Below are 15,145 nucleotides of genomic sequence, written 5' to 3'. Positions count from 1 at the left end.
CAAGACATTAGAGACACAAACTAAGAAATGCCAGTCAGGATATGATCCAAAGGGTTGAGCTATAGAAACAAAGCTTCTCTCCTTATGCTTAGTTAGAAATTCCGTGTTTGAAATCATTGTCACTTTTTATTTTTATGTGTATGTCCATATACCACATGCATGCTCAGGCCAGATGACGGTGTTGGATCCTCTGGGACTGGCGTTACAGATAGCTATAAGCTGCCATGTGGGTGCTGGGACTCAACCCGGGGTCCTCTGAAAGCACAGGGGTGCTTTTAACTGCTGAGCTATCTTTCCAACCCTCAGTACTTAAGTTTTGATAAATATTTTAAAATGTTACTAGCTGGCAAAGGAACCAACCCTCCTTTGTGACACCCAAGCTCAATTTTGCCCTATTTTACTTAATTGTATTATATTGTGGGGGTGTATATGCATGCAGAGAGGTGTAGGTGTGCCCAAGTGCACGTATGTGGTGGGCAGGAGGTTTCCTGTATCACTCTCCATATTATAAAATACACATCTTTAATTTTATCGTATGTCCATGTGTGCAAGTACCACAACAGCCAGAAGAGGGCATGAGATGTCCCAAATTTACTCTTCTGTTCACTCCTGTTCATTGCTGTTTTATCTGCTGTAGGAAATGAAAACCCCAGTCTATATCCTATTCCTTAGCTAATTCTTTCGGCTCTACTTTAAAAAAAAAAACAAGCTGATTCTAAGAGTCCAACTATGTCACAATCTCCCCCTAACCACCATCAAACCCTATCCGGACAGCTGTGAAATCTCCTGACTGGGGTTTCTCCTTATACCCCTCAGTCTGTTCTCAACACGCCTCAATAGTGAGTGATCATGTTAAGAGCCAAGCTTATGCAACAATGTCCAATCTTGCTCAGATGTGAAGGGTCCAAAGTTTGAGTCACTGTTGTTTCTTGTGGTGGTAAGGGCCTCAAGCATGCTGCAAGTGTTCTACCACTCAACTGGGCTTCCTCCTGTAAGAGCCGTTACTCTTGCCCTCATCTCTCACCAGACCCCCTCTCTCACTCCTTGCTCAGGCTGTACTCCTTTATCTCTGTACCTTGAACAGCCCAGGCAAGTCCACACCTGGGGACCTGGCATCTTCTGTCTGCCTCTAAAATACCTTCCCCAGGCACTTGAGTGACTTACTCCCTCACGTATTTTTAAGGTCTTGTATTCAAATGTCACCTTCTCAGAGAGACTTTTTAATTTACATTTTTAATGTCACCTCTCAGTAAGTCTTACCTAAAATGACAAACTCTCTGTCCACATTTAGTTTTGGAAATTCTTTCCCAAGTAACTGACATACTGTTTTCTTTAGTTCTCTCCAGTCTCCTCCTTGCCATCAAGACCAAAGAGCCACAAAGGCCAGGGATTTCTCTTGTCCTGTCCACTGTTATATTCTACATCTGTAACAGTGCCTGGGGTATGCACAAAGTAGCTAACCCACAAATGTTAGCCCGGTGAATGGATGCGTCGGTGAGTGCTTACAGGTACATGGGGTTTTACGATCCACACACTGTCTTAAGCTGTACTTTTCCTGACCTAAACAAATGCCCCAGAAAAAGGCAACCAAGCAGCCTTCAGCTGGGGACCGCCTCTGCTGCTGGTTATCACTGCTGCTTCACTACATACTTAAGTGGAGTAAAAATATCTGAAAATAAAGCACAGGAGGGTCAAAACGAATTAAAGTATATTGTCTAGCCAGGCAGTGTGGTGCACACCTTTAATTCTGGCACTTGGGAGGCAGATGTAAGTGAATCTCTGAGCTCAAGACCAGCCTGGGTGAGTCCCAACTCACCTAAAGAAGTGAATTCCAAAATGGCCAGGGCTACACAGAGAAACTCTTGTCTTGAAAAACGAAAAACGCCAGGTGTGGCAGCACACACCTTTAATCCCAGCACTTGGGAGGCAGAGACAGGTGGATTTCTGAGTTCGAGGCCAGCCTGGTCTACAGAGTGAGTTCCAGGACAGCCAGGGCTACACAGAGAAACCCTGTCTCGAAAAACCAAAAGAAAAAAGAAAAATGAAAAACAAACAAACAAAAAAAAGAGAGTGGGTAGGTTATAGCTCATCTTTTAAAATAAATTCAGGCTTTCTAATCAAAGTTGATTCCAAAATAACATGACCCAGAAATTTGAAAAATCATTTATGGCTGGTTTAGAAAGAAAACTCTCATCGATGGCCCAATACCATGCTTTCATATGCTGTAGTCTTCAAGAATCTCTTTAAATTGGGAATTGAACTTAATACTTTTTGGTTTGGAGGACAGGATCTTGCTAGGTAGCCAGGATAACCTGGGCCTGCCCTTAGCATCTCCACAGACATATGTGTCACTATGTTCTGTTCAACACAGATCTTGACCCTAAGTTTCTGTAGAATGTGAAAAATGTTGGGTGCACACCTTTCTCTATTTAAGAATCCTTCTGCTCTACTTTACCTCAGCTGCCAGGGCAAGAGATTAAATCTAAGATTCCCAGGACCCAAGCAAGGGTCCTACAAACATTTAGAAATGTCAAGAATGAGCTCCTTCTACAGACAGCAATTGTTTGTTCGGTTCGGTTCGGTTCGGTTTTCCAGTTTACTATTGTACCAAAGGCTGTCTGTCTCTGGCAGAGTAAGATCCCCGAAGCAGAGATCTACCCGTTTGCCTGCCTCTACTGGGTTTAAAGGCCTGAACCACATCCACCAGACTCTTTCCTAAAGGCCAGCACTAAGTAAACAGACACGTTAATATTTAAGTTGTCTGTCTAATATCATAGATATGCCTGACAACAGCATCCACTGCAAATGAATGCAGTATCAAAATAATCTCTCAAATTCATAACAAAGAATTATTGCTTTATGCTCCCCATAAAGACACACTGAATTCTTCCCCAGTAACATCATTTCGAAAGGTCTTCAACTGTTTATACAGTGTTTATATCTTTCTGCCCCTGAGGCTTCACAGAATGGGTTCTGCATGGAGGGGGTGTAAGATGGTTACTGGGACCAATGCAGACCCAGGGATTAGCCGGGTGGATGCTCCACCTAACAAAGTGCCAAGAAGAAGAAAGTGCCTGGTGAAAAGAAGGCCAGGTTGCTAAGGCTAGAGTCTAAGCCACAGGAAGAAGAATGGGAAGCCAGGAGAGGCAGCAGTGAGCTGAGGATACCTGGGAATCAAATGACAGCCATCACAGGAAGAGTTCTAGTAGGGTCAGATGCCCAAGGAAGCAGGGAAGGAACAATGCAAAGTACAGAATACATTAAAATAAATGTGTGTACATTATATATAAATATATTAATACACTAAATAAGTAACAATCTAATTGTATTTATAACAACTTGTATGTGTGTACAAATCTTCAGAAAATGCTAAAAAGAAACAAGTAGAACTAAGGGAGAAGAGAGACTTACTTTTCATTTTATAGTCTTCCACACCACTAAACTATTTATACAGTGATGTGTTATAATTATAAATGTCTTAATTTTTCTGAAAGAGGTCTACCACTCTTTGTACAGTAGAAGAGCATATATAAAATGACCAGAGATAGGACTGCTCAATATGGGAGAATAAGTTCAAAAGATCAAAGCTTAAAAAGGGAGATAATTATGGGAAATGATGAAGTACATATATCGAAGAGAATATCTTATATTGTGTTCAGTTTCATTTAACTGGTGTCCTAAAAAAAATTATATGTGATGTTTCAAATAAACCCATTTTGTTTTTGAGGCAGGTCTTAGGTCGTTCAGGCTGGCCTCCAACTCATTAAGTAGCTGAGGACATTCAAGTTTCCTGCCCTCAACCCTAAGTGCAGGGATTACAGGCCTGTATTACCATGCTTGGTTTTGTGGTGCTGAGGATAGACCCCAGGCCATTGTACATGGGAAAACAAAACAAAAACAAAAAAACCCAACACTGTACCAAATAGGCTATAAGCTAAATAACCCAAGACTAAAAGTAAAATGAAAATTAAAAATCTCTTCAAAATACCAACAGAAAAGACCAGGCAATGTTGCCCTTGGGAATCAAGAAAATCTACAGACACTGTTCAGAAAGAGGAGACAGACAAAGAATAACAGAGACAACCTTCCATGACTGGACAGAAGACTCCACACTGTGCATCATAACACTAGAGCAGAACTATCAATGACATGCTATGAAAAGAAGAAGGCTCTTTCTAAACCAAGGCTTGGAGAAATCTCTCCTGGGGGCTGGAGACATGGCTCAGTGGTTAAGGGCACTGACTGCTTTCCTAGAGGTCCAGGATTTGATTCCCAGAACCAACATGGCAGTTCACAACCCCCCATAATTCCAATTCTAAGGGATCTCTATGGGCATTAGGCACACAAGTGGTGCACAGACATACATGCAGGGAAAACACTCTTACACATAAAATAAACTTTAAATACATATACATACATACATACACACACTCCAACAGGAAGGAAGGAAGGAAGGAAGGAAGGAAGGAAGGAAGGAAGGAAGGAAGGGAGGGAGGAAGGGAGGGAGGGAGGGGAGAGAAAAGGAAAAGGAAAAGGAAAAGGAAAAGGAAAAGGAAAAGGAAAAAAAGAAGTTACTCATGGGTGCAAACCAAAGTAAGTGCTCCTCATCTGTGCAATTTATTTGTGACAGTTCTCAAATAAGAACAAAAAAGAAACCTCTAAAGCTATGGTAAGAAATTTTTATTTAACCAAATACAAACCTTATACGGTGAGGGTTCAATTCTTTCCCCGAATAATACCTGACCAAGATTTTCAGATGGGCGTTTTCCTTCTGACGCTTGGCAAAAGTCAAACCTGAAGAAAGAACATTAACATTTAGCCATAGAGAAAACACTGAGGTAAGAACCATGGCCACTCTTGAGAGATTCCTTTTTTCAGGAGCTCTTTAAATGAGGAATGTGCTTACGTTTAAGTCTCAGGCATCACAGTTCCCACCAGAACCAGAAATGTACTACATTTTATATATAAGGCTTCTTAAAAATCTACACATTACATCTTATTCTTGTGAAGTTTAATTCTATATTATAATATATATTATAGTATGTCATGTAACTACATATTATCATAACCATATATAATATATATAATCATTTAACTATATATAATATATACTATATCTGTTATAATGTCTTTATGCAGGCTTTTTTTCCAGGATTAATCTTTTGTTGTAACTTCTTAATTCAAATCTTCCCATAGATAACATTTCCAGATGTATCAATCTGCCTCACGCAGATATGGTGCCCACCCATTCTTTTACTATGAGAACTCAGAGGGATGGAAAAGCACATTCAGAATCCTACGATTCTCTCCTATAATTTTTGTGTATTACAAGTCAGCTTTAGTAAAATTTGGTTTCAATTCACTCAATTTTGTCACAGAAAAGTATAGGACACTCATTAAGAAATAACGTGGGGAGTGTGTGAGTATAATGGCCACAGTATAGTTTTTTCGAGACAGGGTTTCTCTGTGTAGCCCTGGCTGTCCCCGAACTCAGAAGTCGGCCTGCCTCTGCCTCCCGAGTGCTGGATTAAAGGCGTGCGTCACCACGCCCGGCTCGTATACTGAGATTCTTAAGAGGAAGGTGAATTTCAAAAATTACAAAACACTCCCAAACACGGATCAGAAGAACAAAGATTTCAATAAACATGCTGACTCCTCAACAGAATAAGCAGAACCCAGGAAAGCAGTGACTCTCCCCTGTGTGAGTCAGGCACAGCTCAGGGCTTGTGTACACCTTCCTTACATATACTTAGGCAGAGAGGTTCTTACGGGGCAATAGCTTTTGTATATACTGTTTTGTATAGCAAACACTGCCCTTTAAAACTCTTTGCGCTATGGATAAATAAGCCAATTATAATCTAGGAACTATGTAACAACTAATATGGAACACAGAAGTTAAATGATTATAGGGTTTTTTTGCAGCACACTTCATAACACAGCAAACAACAAAATCCACACCTTAGAAGGTCAAAAAGAATGGTTCAATGGGTAGTGTTTGTTGCATAGGTTGACCAGCTCAGTGCAGTCAGCCAAGCCATGTGGAAAGAGACCACTGACTCCACAGATACACCTCATATATGAGACAGCAACAACAAAAACTTTAAAAATCTGGAAATGAAATGCAATCAGAAAACAACTGCACTATACATAATTGTGCAGGTTGCAGAGAAGTCTGCAATGACTGAACACTGACAGGGAAGGTGTGAGGCCACTGTTGAGAAGACAAGATGCTTATTGTTGTTTACAGTAAAACTACACAGGATGCTCACACAGTCAAAGACTGGAGAAAAAAGTGCCTCAGACAAAATAGTGGTTCTTTCTGGGAATAACACGAAGGAGAATTCTTTTAAAATGTATAGAAGAGGCTGGAAAGATGGCTCAGTGTTTTATCTGGACCAGGCAGGGTTCAAGTCCCAGCACCTACATGGCAGCTTACAACCATCTCTAACTCCAATTCCAGGGCATCTGATGCCCTCCTTCTGCCCCAAAACAAGGCATTTGTGTGATGACAGACATTCAGGCAGGTAAAACAACCATATACATAAATAATAATTTAAAGAGAACAAATTACATTCTTATGGTCAGATAAAAAAGTAAAATCATGTTTCGTTGATGTATCTATTATCAGATACATTTTGTATTTGTATGCACAATTTGTATTTGTATGCATGTGTATTGATACCCATGGAGACCACAAGATGTAGGATGCTCTACAAGTAGAGTTCCAGACACTTGCAAGCCATCATGTGGGTGCTGAGAACTGAGTTTGGGTCCTCTGAAAGAGCAGCATATGCTCTGAACTACTGAGCCCTCTCATTAGCCCCAGAACAGCATGTTTTCTCTGAAAGTGTTTCCAAACTGGGTGTGGTGGGTATTCCTGCAATCCCAACACTTGAGAGGCTGAGGCAGGAGACTTGCCAAAGTGTGTACCAGGTAGGGCTAAAGTAAGAGCCTATCTCCATCACCTCTACCCAAATATTCAGGCCCTATGCACTTAGGGAATGAATAAAGTTCTACATACAAAAAATCTGATGAGCCACATAAACATTATCATAAAATCAAGCTGGAAAACTTACGCTGTATATTCATAAGGAAGAACAGATTCCACTGAATCAAGCCGGTTAACAAACAATTCTATATCAGCCTGAAATGAGGAAGCACAAGATTAGAACATGAACCCTGAAGACAGACACAAGTCATGCTTGGAACTGAGGGAAATTCTACATGCTTGAACTATTAAACTATTCTTTTTTTATTATTATTAAAATAACTTTATTTCAGAAAGGAAATGGACTGTAAATGCCTCCTAAGCAAATCTATTTTCTGCAATCTGTTAATAACCACCACTGAACGATTGCTACCTTATTGGTAACTATGATTTCTGTGAATTTAATCCCGACTTAAATGCCAAGCAAACTTGTTGACGCAGGGATGTTCCCTGTGTGGGAAACATTTTGCAGATTTGTCCCCTGAAAATGTTCTACTAAGACGTAACCTGAACTAAGCAATTTTCAAATAAGCCCTTTCAGGGCAGCAGAAATAGCCCTTATGAACAACCAGCAACATTATGTGAGTAGTAACCCAACTGTTCTTTGGATGATTTTAAAAGGAACTTGAGTTATCATACAGGCACCACCCTTTAACCCCAGCATTTGGGAGACACGGAAGGCTGGTGGATTGAGCTCCAGGCTAGGACAACAGTGAGAGCCTGTTTGTGTGATGGGTTAGGGAGACTAAACACTTGACTGGTCCACACAAGAGTAAACACACACGCTATAGAGCTTTAAGGAAGACAATTATTCTGATAACTGTGAAAGTTCCTACTTCTTCCTAGGGTGGGAACAGCTTATTAAAGTCATACACCAAAAACTATTTTTGAAAAGCCAACATGACTTTCCCTATTGAAGGATGACTTTACCTTAGAACATTGAGTTGTACCCATGAAGAGGCACATCTAGCTTATGACAAACACCCACGGCACTGCAGAATGTAACTGCCTATGTCTTAGAATTTGTTCAGTGGGAACCAAAACAAAACTGAGCTTGAGGGGTAATGTCTCAACTGTGACACTAACTTGTGGGAAACCAACGAACGGTGTCATCGGTTTTTACTGTGAACTACAAACCTTACCCAGCCAGAAACCTTCGTATTTAAGGTGGTGGGAAAGACATTCCTCGTTAGGCAAGTAGGGTTCTCATTCACCGTTTCTGTTTTATTTTAAAACCTTCTGCTACCATATCCACCACTTCCACCTCCAGATCCATAGCCACCACCACAGGGACTGCCTGAGCTTCTTCCACCAAAACTGCTCCCCTTCATGGGTCCATAATTTGATTGTTGGTGTCCACTATAATTTCCAAAGTCCTTATAGTTTCCACCATCACCATAGTTACCTCCCCCAAAATGTTCTCCTTCATTGTAACCATCATAGCCTCCTCCTCCACCACCACATCCACCACCCTGGTTTCCATAGCCTGGTCCACCACCTCCATAACCTCCTCCACTACTGTAACCAGGACCACCACCATAGTTGCCACCATCACCTCCAAATCTATTATATCCACCATCACCACCATAGCCACCTCTTCCACCAAAGTTTCCTCCACAACCTCCAAAGTTTCCTCCACGACTCATAAAGTTGCCAAATCCACCTCCATGACCTCTCTGTGATCCAGCAGACTGCATCTCTTGTTTAGAAAGGGCCTTTTTCACTTCACAATTATGCCCATTAATAGTGTGGTATTTCTGAACAACAATGTTTTGTTTTTTTTTTTTTTTTGAAAGATTTATTTATTTATTATATGTAAGTACACTGTAGCTGTCTTCAGACCCTCCAGAAGAGGGCGCCAGATCTTGTTACGGATGGTTGTGAGCCACCATGTGGTTGCTGGGATTTGAACTCTGGACCTTCGGAAGAGCAGTCGGGTGCTCTTACCCACTGAGCCATCTCACCAGCCCCCTGAACAACAATGTTATCAACTGTGTCATGATCAAGTTACAAAAGCAAATCCTCTCTTTTTCCCACTCTGCCTGTCTTCCATAACCTCTATGGCTTCAATCTTGCCATACTTTTCAAAGTAGTCTTTCAGGTTATATTCTTCCGTATCCTCTTTAATACCAACAAAGATTTTCTTCACCGTTAAATGGGCGCCAGGCTTTACAGAATCCTCTCTAGAAACAGCTCTCTTTGGTTCCACCACACGCCCATCAACCCTGTGTGGCCGAGCACACATTGCAGCATCCACCTCTTCAACACAAGAGTAGGTCACAAAACCAAAGCCTCTGGAACGTTTTGTTTGGGGATCTCTCATTACCACACAGTCTGTAAGTGTGCCCCATTTCTCAAAATGCTCTCTTAAGCTATCATCTGTGGTTTCAAAGCTCAGACCATCAATAAACAGCTTCCTCAGCTGCTCTGGTTCCTTTGGATCATGGCCCTCTCCCCTCCCACCCCCGGCAGCAGCAGCAGCTGTAGCCGGAGTCAGGCTGGGGGTACTGGGTGGCAGTTTTACCTCCATTTTGAGACTCGCCTCTTCCAACTCGAGTTCAATATGGGACCGAGAGGAGCAAAACTATTCTTTAACAAGTATATTCAATTAACAAATTATATGCATTTAAAACATTCCTATATAACTTTTACAGATGCAAATGGCTCTAATATTACTAATGCTTTTGAAATTCTAAATTTACTAAAATATTAAATAAGATATTTTAAAAAGCAAATTTGTTTTCAAAAGTCTGATTTCCAAATTCAGTATTTCACTCCATGCCACAATCATTTCTATTTTAGGGAATGGAGAGAAGGTTAAGAGGGTGACTGCTCTTGCAGAGGGACAGAGCTCAGTTTCCAGCACCCCTGCTAGTTCAGCACACAGCTACCTTTATCTCCAGCCCCAGTTTGGATGCTCTTTTCTGGCCTCTCAGAGAATGCGTACGCGCGGACACACACACAAAATACATCTCTTACAGAGTATTGTCTGTTCCAGGACAACCAAAGCAAGAGAGATCTTGTCTTGATAAACAAATACACATTTTTTTTTAAAGTTATTTTGCTTAGCAGTAGCAGCCCATACCTTTAATCCTAGCAGTCCAGTGGATCTCTTTGAGTTCAAGGCTAGCCTGGTCTACAAAGCAAATTCCCAAACAGCCAGAACTACAAAGAGAAGAAACCTTGTCTTGAAAAACCAGAAAGAAAGAAATGCTGCTCCACTGGTTGGAATTTTCCCAATCAACCACACTGTGAGCGGTTGCTTATGTACACTCTGAAGCAGCCAAGACCACATGGTCTGACTTTGGCGGGCAGCTGTGATTCAACTGAGAAGGGCAACTACAACAGAGAAGACATTTACCAGGATGAGATCAAGGTCAACACCTTTCTCCTTTATTTACAAAAGGATGGTAATATTTACCTTGTAGGGCTACGTTGGACTACTAGTTGCCATTTATAAAGTATTCTGAACAGTGCCTAACTGCTAAAATACAGGCAAAAAGATTGATACAACTAACAGGAAGAGTCTAATAAGATTACTGTGTTCATCCACTAAACTCCTAAAGATAGTGTGATCCTTTGTGAACAGCTTCACATGCAAACTGTATACTCCTACTTACTGTATACTCCTACTTACTGTATACTCCTACTTACTGTATACTCCTACTTACTGTATACTCCTACTTACTGTATACTCCTACTTACTGTATACTCCTACTTACTGTATACTCCTACTTACTGTATACTCCTACTTACTGTATACTCCTACTTACTTATATGACTTACTGTATACGACTTACCGCATACTTCTTACTGTATAGTACTTACTGCATACTTCTTACTGTATACTTCTACTTACTGTACACTTCTACTTAAGGGGAAAAGGCCTCTAATCACAGCACTCAGGAGACAGGGGCAGGTCAGACAGATCTCTGAGAGTTTGAGGCCAGCTGGTCTACAAAGTAAGTTCCATTTGAGGACAGCCAGGGCTACACAAAGAAACCTTGTGTGTGTGTGTATGTGTGTGTGTGTTGGGGGGGCGCGTGCAGTACTGTCTCCAACACTAAAAAATATGCCTTTTTACTTAAACTATACCATGCACCATTTCAGCTAAAAAGTTGACAGGACATTTCAGCATCACAGAATGCTTGAGTAATTAAAAACAAATATTGTAAAGGCAAAGCCTCTAGCTGAAGGCTTATTCAGTCTAAATTAATTTCACTACCATTGTTATGAAAACACATCTAAATTCAAACTCTAACATCTAATACAGAAAATGAAGTGTTTTTCACCTCCAGATTTCTCCTGAGGAATGAGTTATTATATTCTATATGACTTTGTATGTTTTCAGTTTCAAAATCTGCAACTCTACATTGCTATGACATAATTCAAACCAATCACTGCCACCAGGCATAGCCTCTTGTTAATACCAAGGCTTAAATACTACCTGACCCATGCTGGGAGTCCTTTCTCCCTTGTTGAGGTTTTCTTATCTGAAAAATGAAAATAATTAATTCCAGCTTCTAGCAGTTTTTTGAGAAGTTTCTGCCGTGGCATGGCCAAGGTGAAAGCTAAGTGCTTTCTAGTGTGCAACACTGTCTAACAGAATTTTAACCAAAATGTCCTTCATCTGCATTCTTGGATACAGCATCCACTCTAGACAGCCCAAAGCTATTAGGCACCTAAATTGTACTAACCACTATTTCAACATTGCCAAAAACCTGATTCTTAACTTGTATTTAATTTAAATGGTCACAGTAGGCCAATGATTCTGAATTGAACAGCAAAGTAATAAATAAGAACACCATGCTATGTTGTCTGGTGCCATATAAACAATCTCTTTGTATACTTAACATTTTTACTCCAGTCACTATAATTTTCTGTTCCAGAAAAAAAAAAAAAAAAAAAAAGAAAACAACTCTCATTTTATTAGTCCATCCCAGAGGTTGCAAACTTTTCCTATAAAGAGACAGTTTATAAATAGTTTAGGTTGTGTAGGACCCACTGGCTCTATCCTTATAGTGTAAAAGCAGCCTAGACAACCGGTAACTGAGGACATGCCTACAGTCTAGTAAGCTGAACAATTACTGTGGGCTCTAAAATAAGTAAATAAAAATCAGACGTTCATGTAATCTTCAATCATTACTAAATAATACTATCCTTTCCTCCTCAATCACCTAAAATGGCACAAACGATCTGTATCTTGAGAGTTCTCTAAGTCTAAGCAGTGAGCTGGGCTGGACGCCTCATCTACCTGTGAGCCTCATTTTCATGGGATAACATTCCCATGTTATCACCTCTCTTGTTTTTGGAGTTATAAGCCTTGAAAACTGAAACGTCATAATCTTTTCAATTATCTTTATCATGCCAGTTGGTTTTCTTGGAATTTTACTAAACTCTTTTTTTTTTTTTTTGTTTTTCAAGACAGGGTTTCTCTGTGTAGCCCTGGCTGTCCTGGAACTCACTCTGTAGACCAGAGCTGGCCTCGAACTCAGAAATCTGCCTGCCTCTGTCTCAGAAATCCACCTCTCTGTGCTGGGATTAAAGGCGTGCGCCGCCACCACCACCCGGCTGGAATTTTACTAAACTCTTATACAATGTTCTTGACAGATGTGTAATCAAGCAGAACTATAGCAACATTCAAGGTTCAGACACCAAAGCGGCCTAGAATTACAGAACGCCAGTGTTACCTTCCGTGGCCTCTTTGTCCTATGTGTAAATACTTCAGGTACTTCATTTCTCCTGTGTGCTAAAACTATAAAGCTAAGCGCTCATCCTCAGAGCACATGGTTTCTTTTCAAATATTCTTCCTAAATGTGTCTAAGACCTAATTAATTTATTTAGTCCAGTAAACGTTAACGGACTTAATCTTGCTCTCTCATATACCCTCTTTTTATTTTTGGAACAGGATCCCACGTAGCCTAAGTTGGGCTTGACCTGCCTTGTACAGCCAAGGATGATGGCCTTAAACTCCCAGTCCTCCTGCTCCCTTCCCAAATGCTGGTATCACAGGTGTAGAACACCATGCCAGATCTCCCTTGTAATGTTTAAAACGCTCCTGAAATTGTATATCTGTTAGAATTACATTTATTACAGATCTAATGCCACCAACAGGCTATAACATTTCATATGTTCTCTTTGTTACATTTAACACACTATCATCAAGTATCAGTCCCGAGGACTACAGAAAAAAAAATACCTGCTATCCTATAGCTACCCATTCCCTTAAGCTAGCCCATACCTGTCTTTAAGTTCCAGTTTAAAACAACCTTAGAAATCAAGCTCACTAGCTCCTTCCTCTAAAACTATATTTTTACCCTGAGTTAAGGTCTCACTATAGAGCCAAAGTTGACCCAGAACTCCCAATCCCCCTGCCCCTGCCTATGATGTACCAGGATCCCAGACAAGTCTCATACCCCTGGCTTAGAATAGGTCTTTGACTATCTCTAACAGCCAAGAAAGCCTCTCTCCTTGAAATCATGCTAGCCCTGTTTCTAACGTAGTCATCTACCCCAACTGCTGCCACTTTACTGCATCTTACTGTGCTGTACACTAAGCTTCACACCACTTCATGTCCCACTCTCAAAATTTATTTACATTGTATTTTTTTTGCTAAGCTTGCATCTGGCATTTTATCTAATACCCCCCATCAAGTTTACCTTATTCATCATCTTCCCCTAACCTAGCAAAGGAGCCTCGAATTCCACACATAGAAAAAATGTTAACAATGCCTTCAGCAGTATGTGTTAGTTCTACTTTGTGACACAAAATAATGTAATTATCAACAGCTTTCCATAAACATGTCCAAAAAAGTATTCCTCACGGATCTTCCACCTGAAAACAAAGTCCATTTTAACACAGCACATACATAAGGAGCTGAGTAGAATGCACACTGATGGCACACAGCTGCCTATAAAGCAAGCTCCAGATGATCTCTTCAGATTTTAAGTCTATCGTCGGCAATTAATAACCTTGAATATAAAGACTAGATGAGCCAATATTAAGAAAAGAAAATGGTATATACAGAACATAGTCCATAACTGGCATGGAATTATAAATTAAATGAATCAATATATATACTTGTTGTGTTAGCTCACAGAAGCTGAACATTCGTGAATTTGGATAAGCACTACTATATGGAGAACTCCCAGGGCTTTTGCAAGGAACCCCCTCCCCTCCTTCAGAGCAGTAGAAGCAGCACTGACTGCACGTGCTGGGTCACTGTTGCTGTAGAGTCAATGATCACACTTTAAGAAAGCAGGGTTTTCTTAAATTTTCTGCCTGTGACTATAGCTACACAATAGAGTTATCAGTATAGAAAGTAATTATAGAAGTGAAACACTTAAAATAACTATTTGGGTATAATTATGCCAATTATTGAAAATGAAAGCAAATGTGCATACTCATAAGTGGAGGTGCTGGTCATTTTTAATATTAAAAAAAAAAATCTCCTGGGGGCTAGAGAAACGGCTCAGAGTTTAAGAGCATTAGTTTACAAAGATCTCTAACTTTTTTTTTTAAACATTATTTATTTATATTTATACAACTACACTGTAGCTGTCTTCAGACACACACCAGAAGAGTGCATCAGATCCCATTACAGATGGGTTGTGAACCACCATGTGGTTGCTGGGAATTAATCTGGAAGAGCAGCCAGTGCTCTTTAACTGCTGAGCCATCTCTCCATCCCTATCTCTAACTTCTGTTCCAGAGGAATCCAATACCATCTTTTGGCCTCTGTAGGCACTACATGAAATATGTTAGGGGAAGCTACTGAGTGCCTGGGGGGTTTAATTTTTTTTTTTATCAGAACAACAAGCACTATAATGAGTGATGTTTAGGTAATAGGGGGAAGGTAGGGTAAATATGATGAAAATATATACACACATGAAATGTCACGTATATTATATACAAGTATGAAAGTTCGTTGTGCTTGGGTATGGTGGTACACCCCTTTAATCCCTTTAAGTGCTTAGTAGCTTGGAAGGCAGAGGCCTGCCTTATGACTTAGAGGCCAGCCGGTTCTACACAGCTAGCTAGCTTCAGACCAGTCAGGGCTACATCATGAGACTCTGTCTCAAAAAAGAGAAGAAAAGGCCATTGTTAAATATAATAACATATGCTAATAAAAACCATTAAAGTGTTAAAAATCTTGTT

General features: G+C 40.4%; 1 protein-coding gene and 1 pseudogene across 2 annotated transcripts in view; both read right to left on the bottom strand.

Annotated features, from left to right (window-relative positions):
• Positions 1-15,145, bottom strand: part of Tm9sf2 (transmembrane 9 superfamily member 2) — a 50,884-nt gene that overhangs the window by 28,128 nt on the left and 7,611 nt on the right. For both annotated transcript variants that reach the window (XM_021181309.2, XM_029468790.1), the window contains exons 2-3: positions 7,077-7,144; positions 4,701-4,794 (exon numbers count right to left, since the gene is read on the bottom strand). In XM_021181309.2, the coding sequence (XP_021036968.1) occupies positions 4,701-4,794; positions 7,077-7,144 (162 nt within the window). The remainder of the gene's footprint in view (positions 1-4,700; positions 4,795-7,076; positions 7,145-15,145) is intronic.
• LOC110308940 lies at positions 8,167-9,379 on the bottom strand (annotated as a pseudogene).

The sequence above is a fragment of the Mus caroli genome, chromosome 14 (assembly GCF_900094665.2).
Source record: "Mus caroli chromosome 14, CAROLI_EIJ_v1.1, whole genome shotgun sequence".
In the NCBI taxonomy this organism is placed as follows: Eukaryota; Metazoa; Chordata; class Mammalia; order Rodentia; family Muridae; genus Mus; species Mus caroli.
The sequence above is the reverse complement of the archived record's forward strand: the minus strand, read 5'-3'. Positions and strand labels throughout refer to the sequence as shown.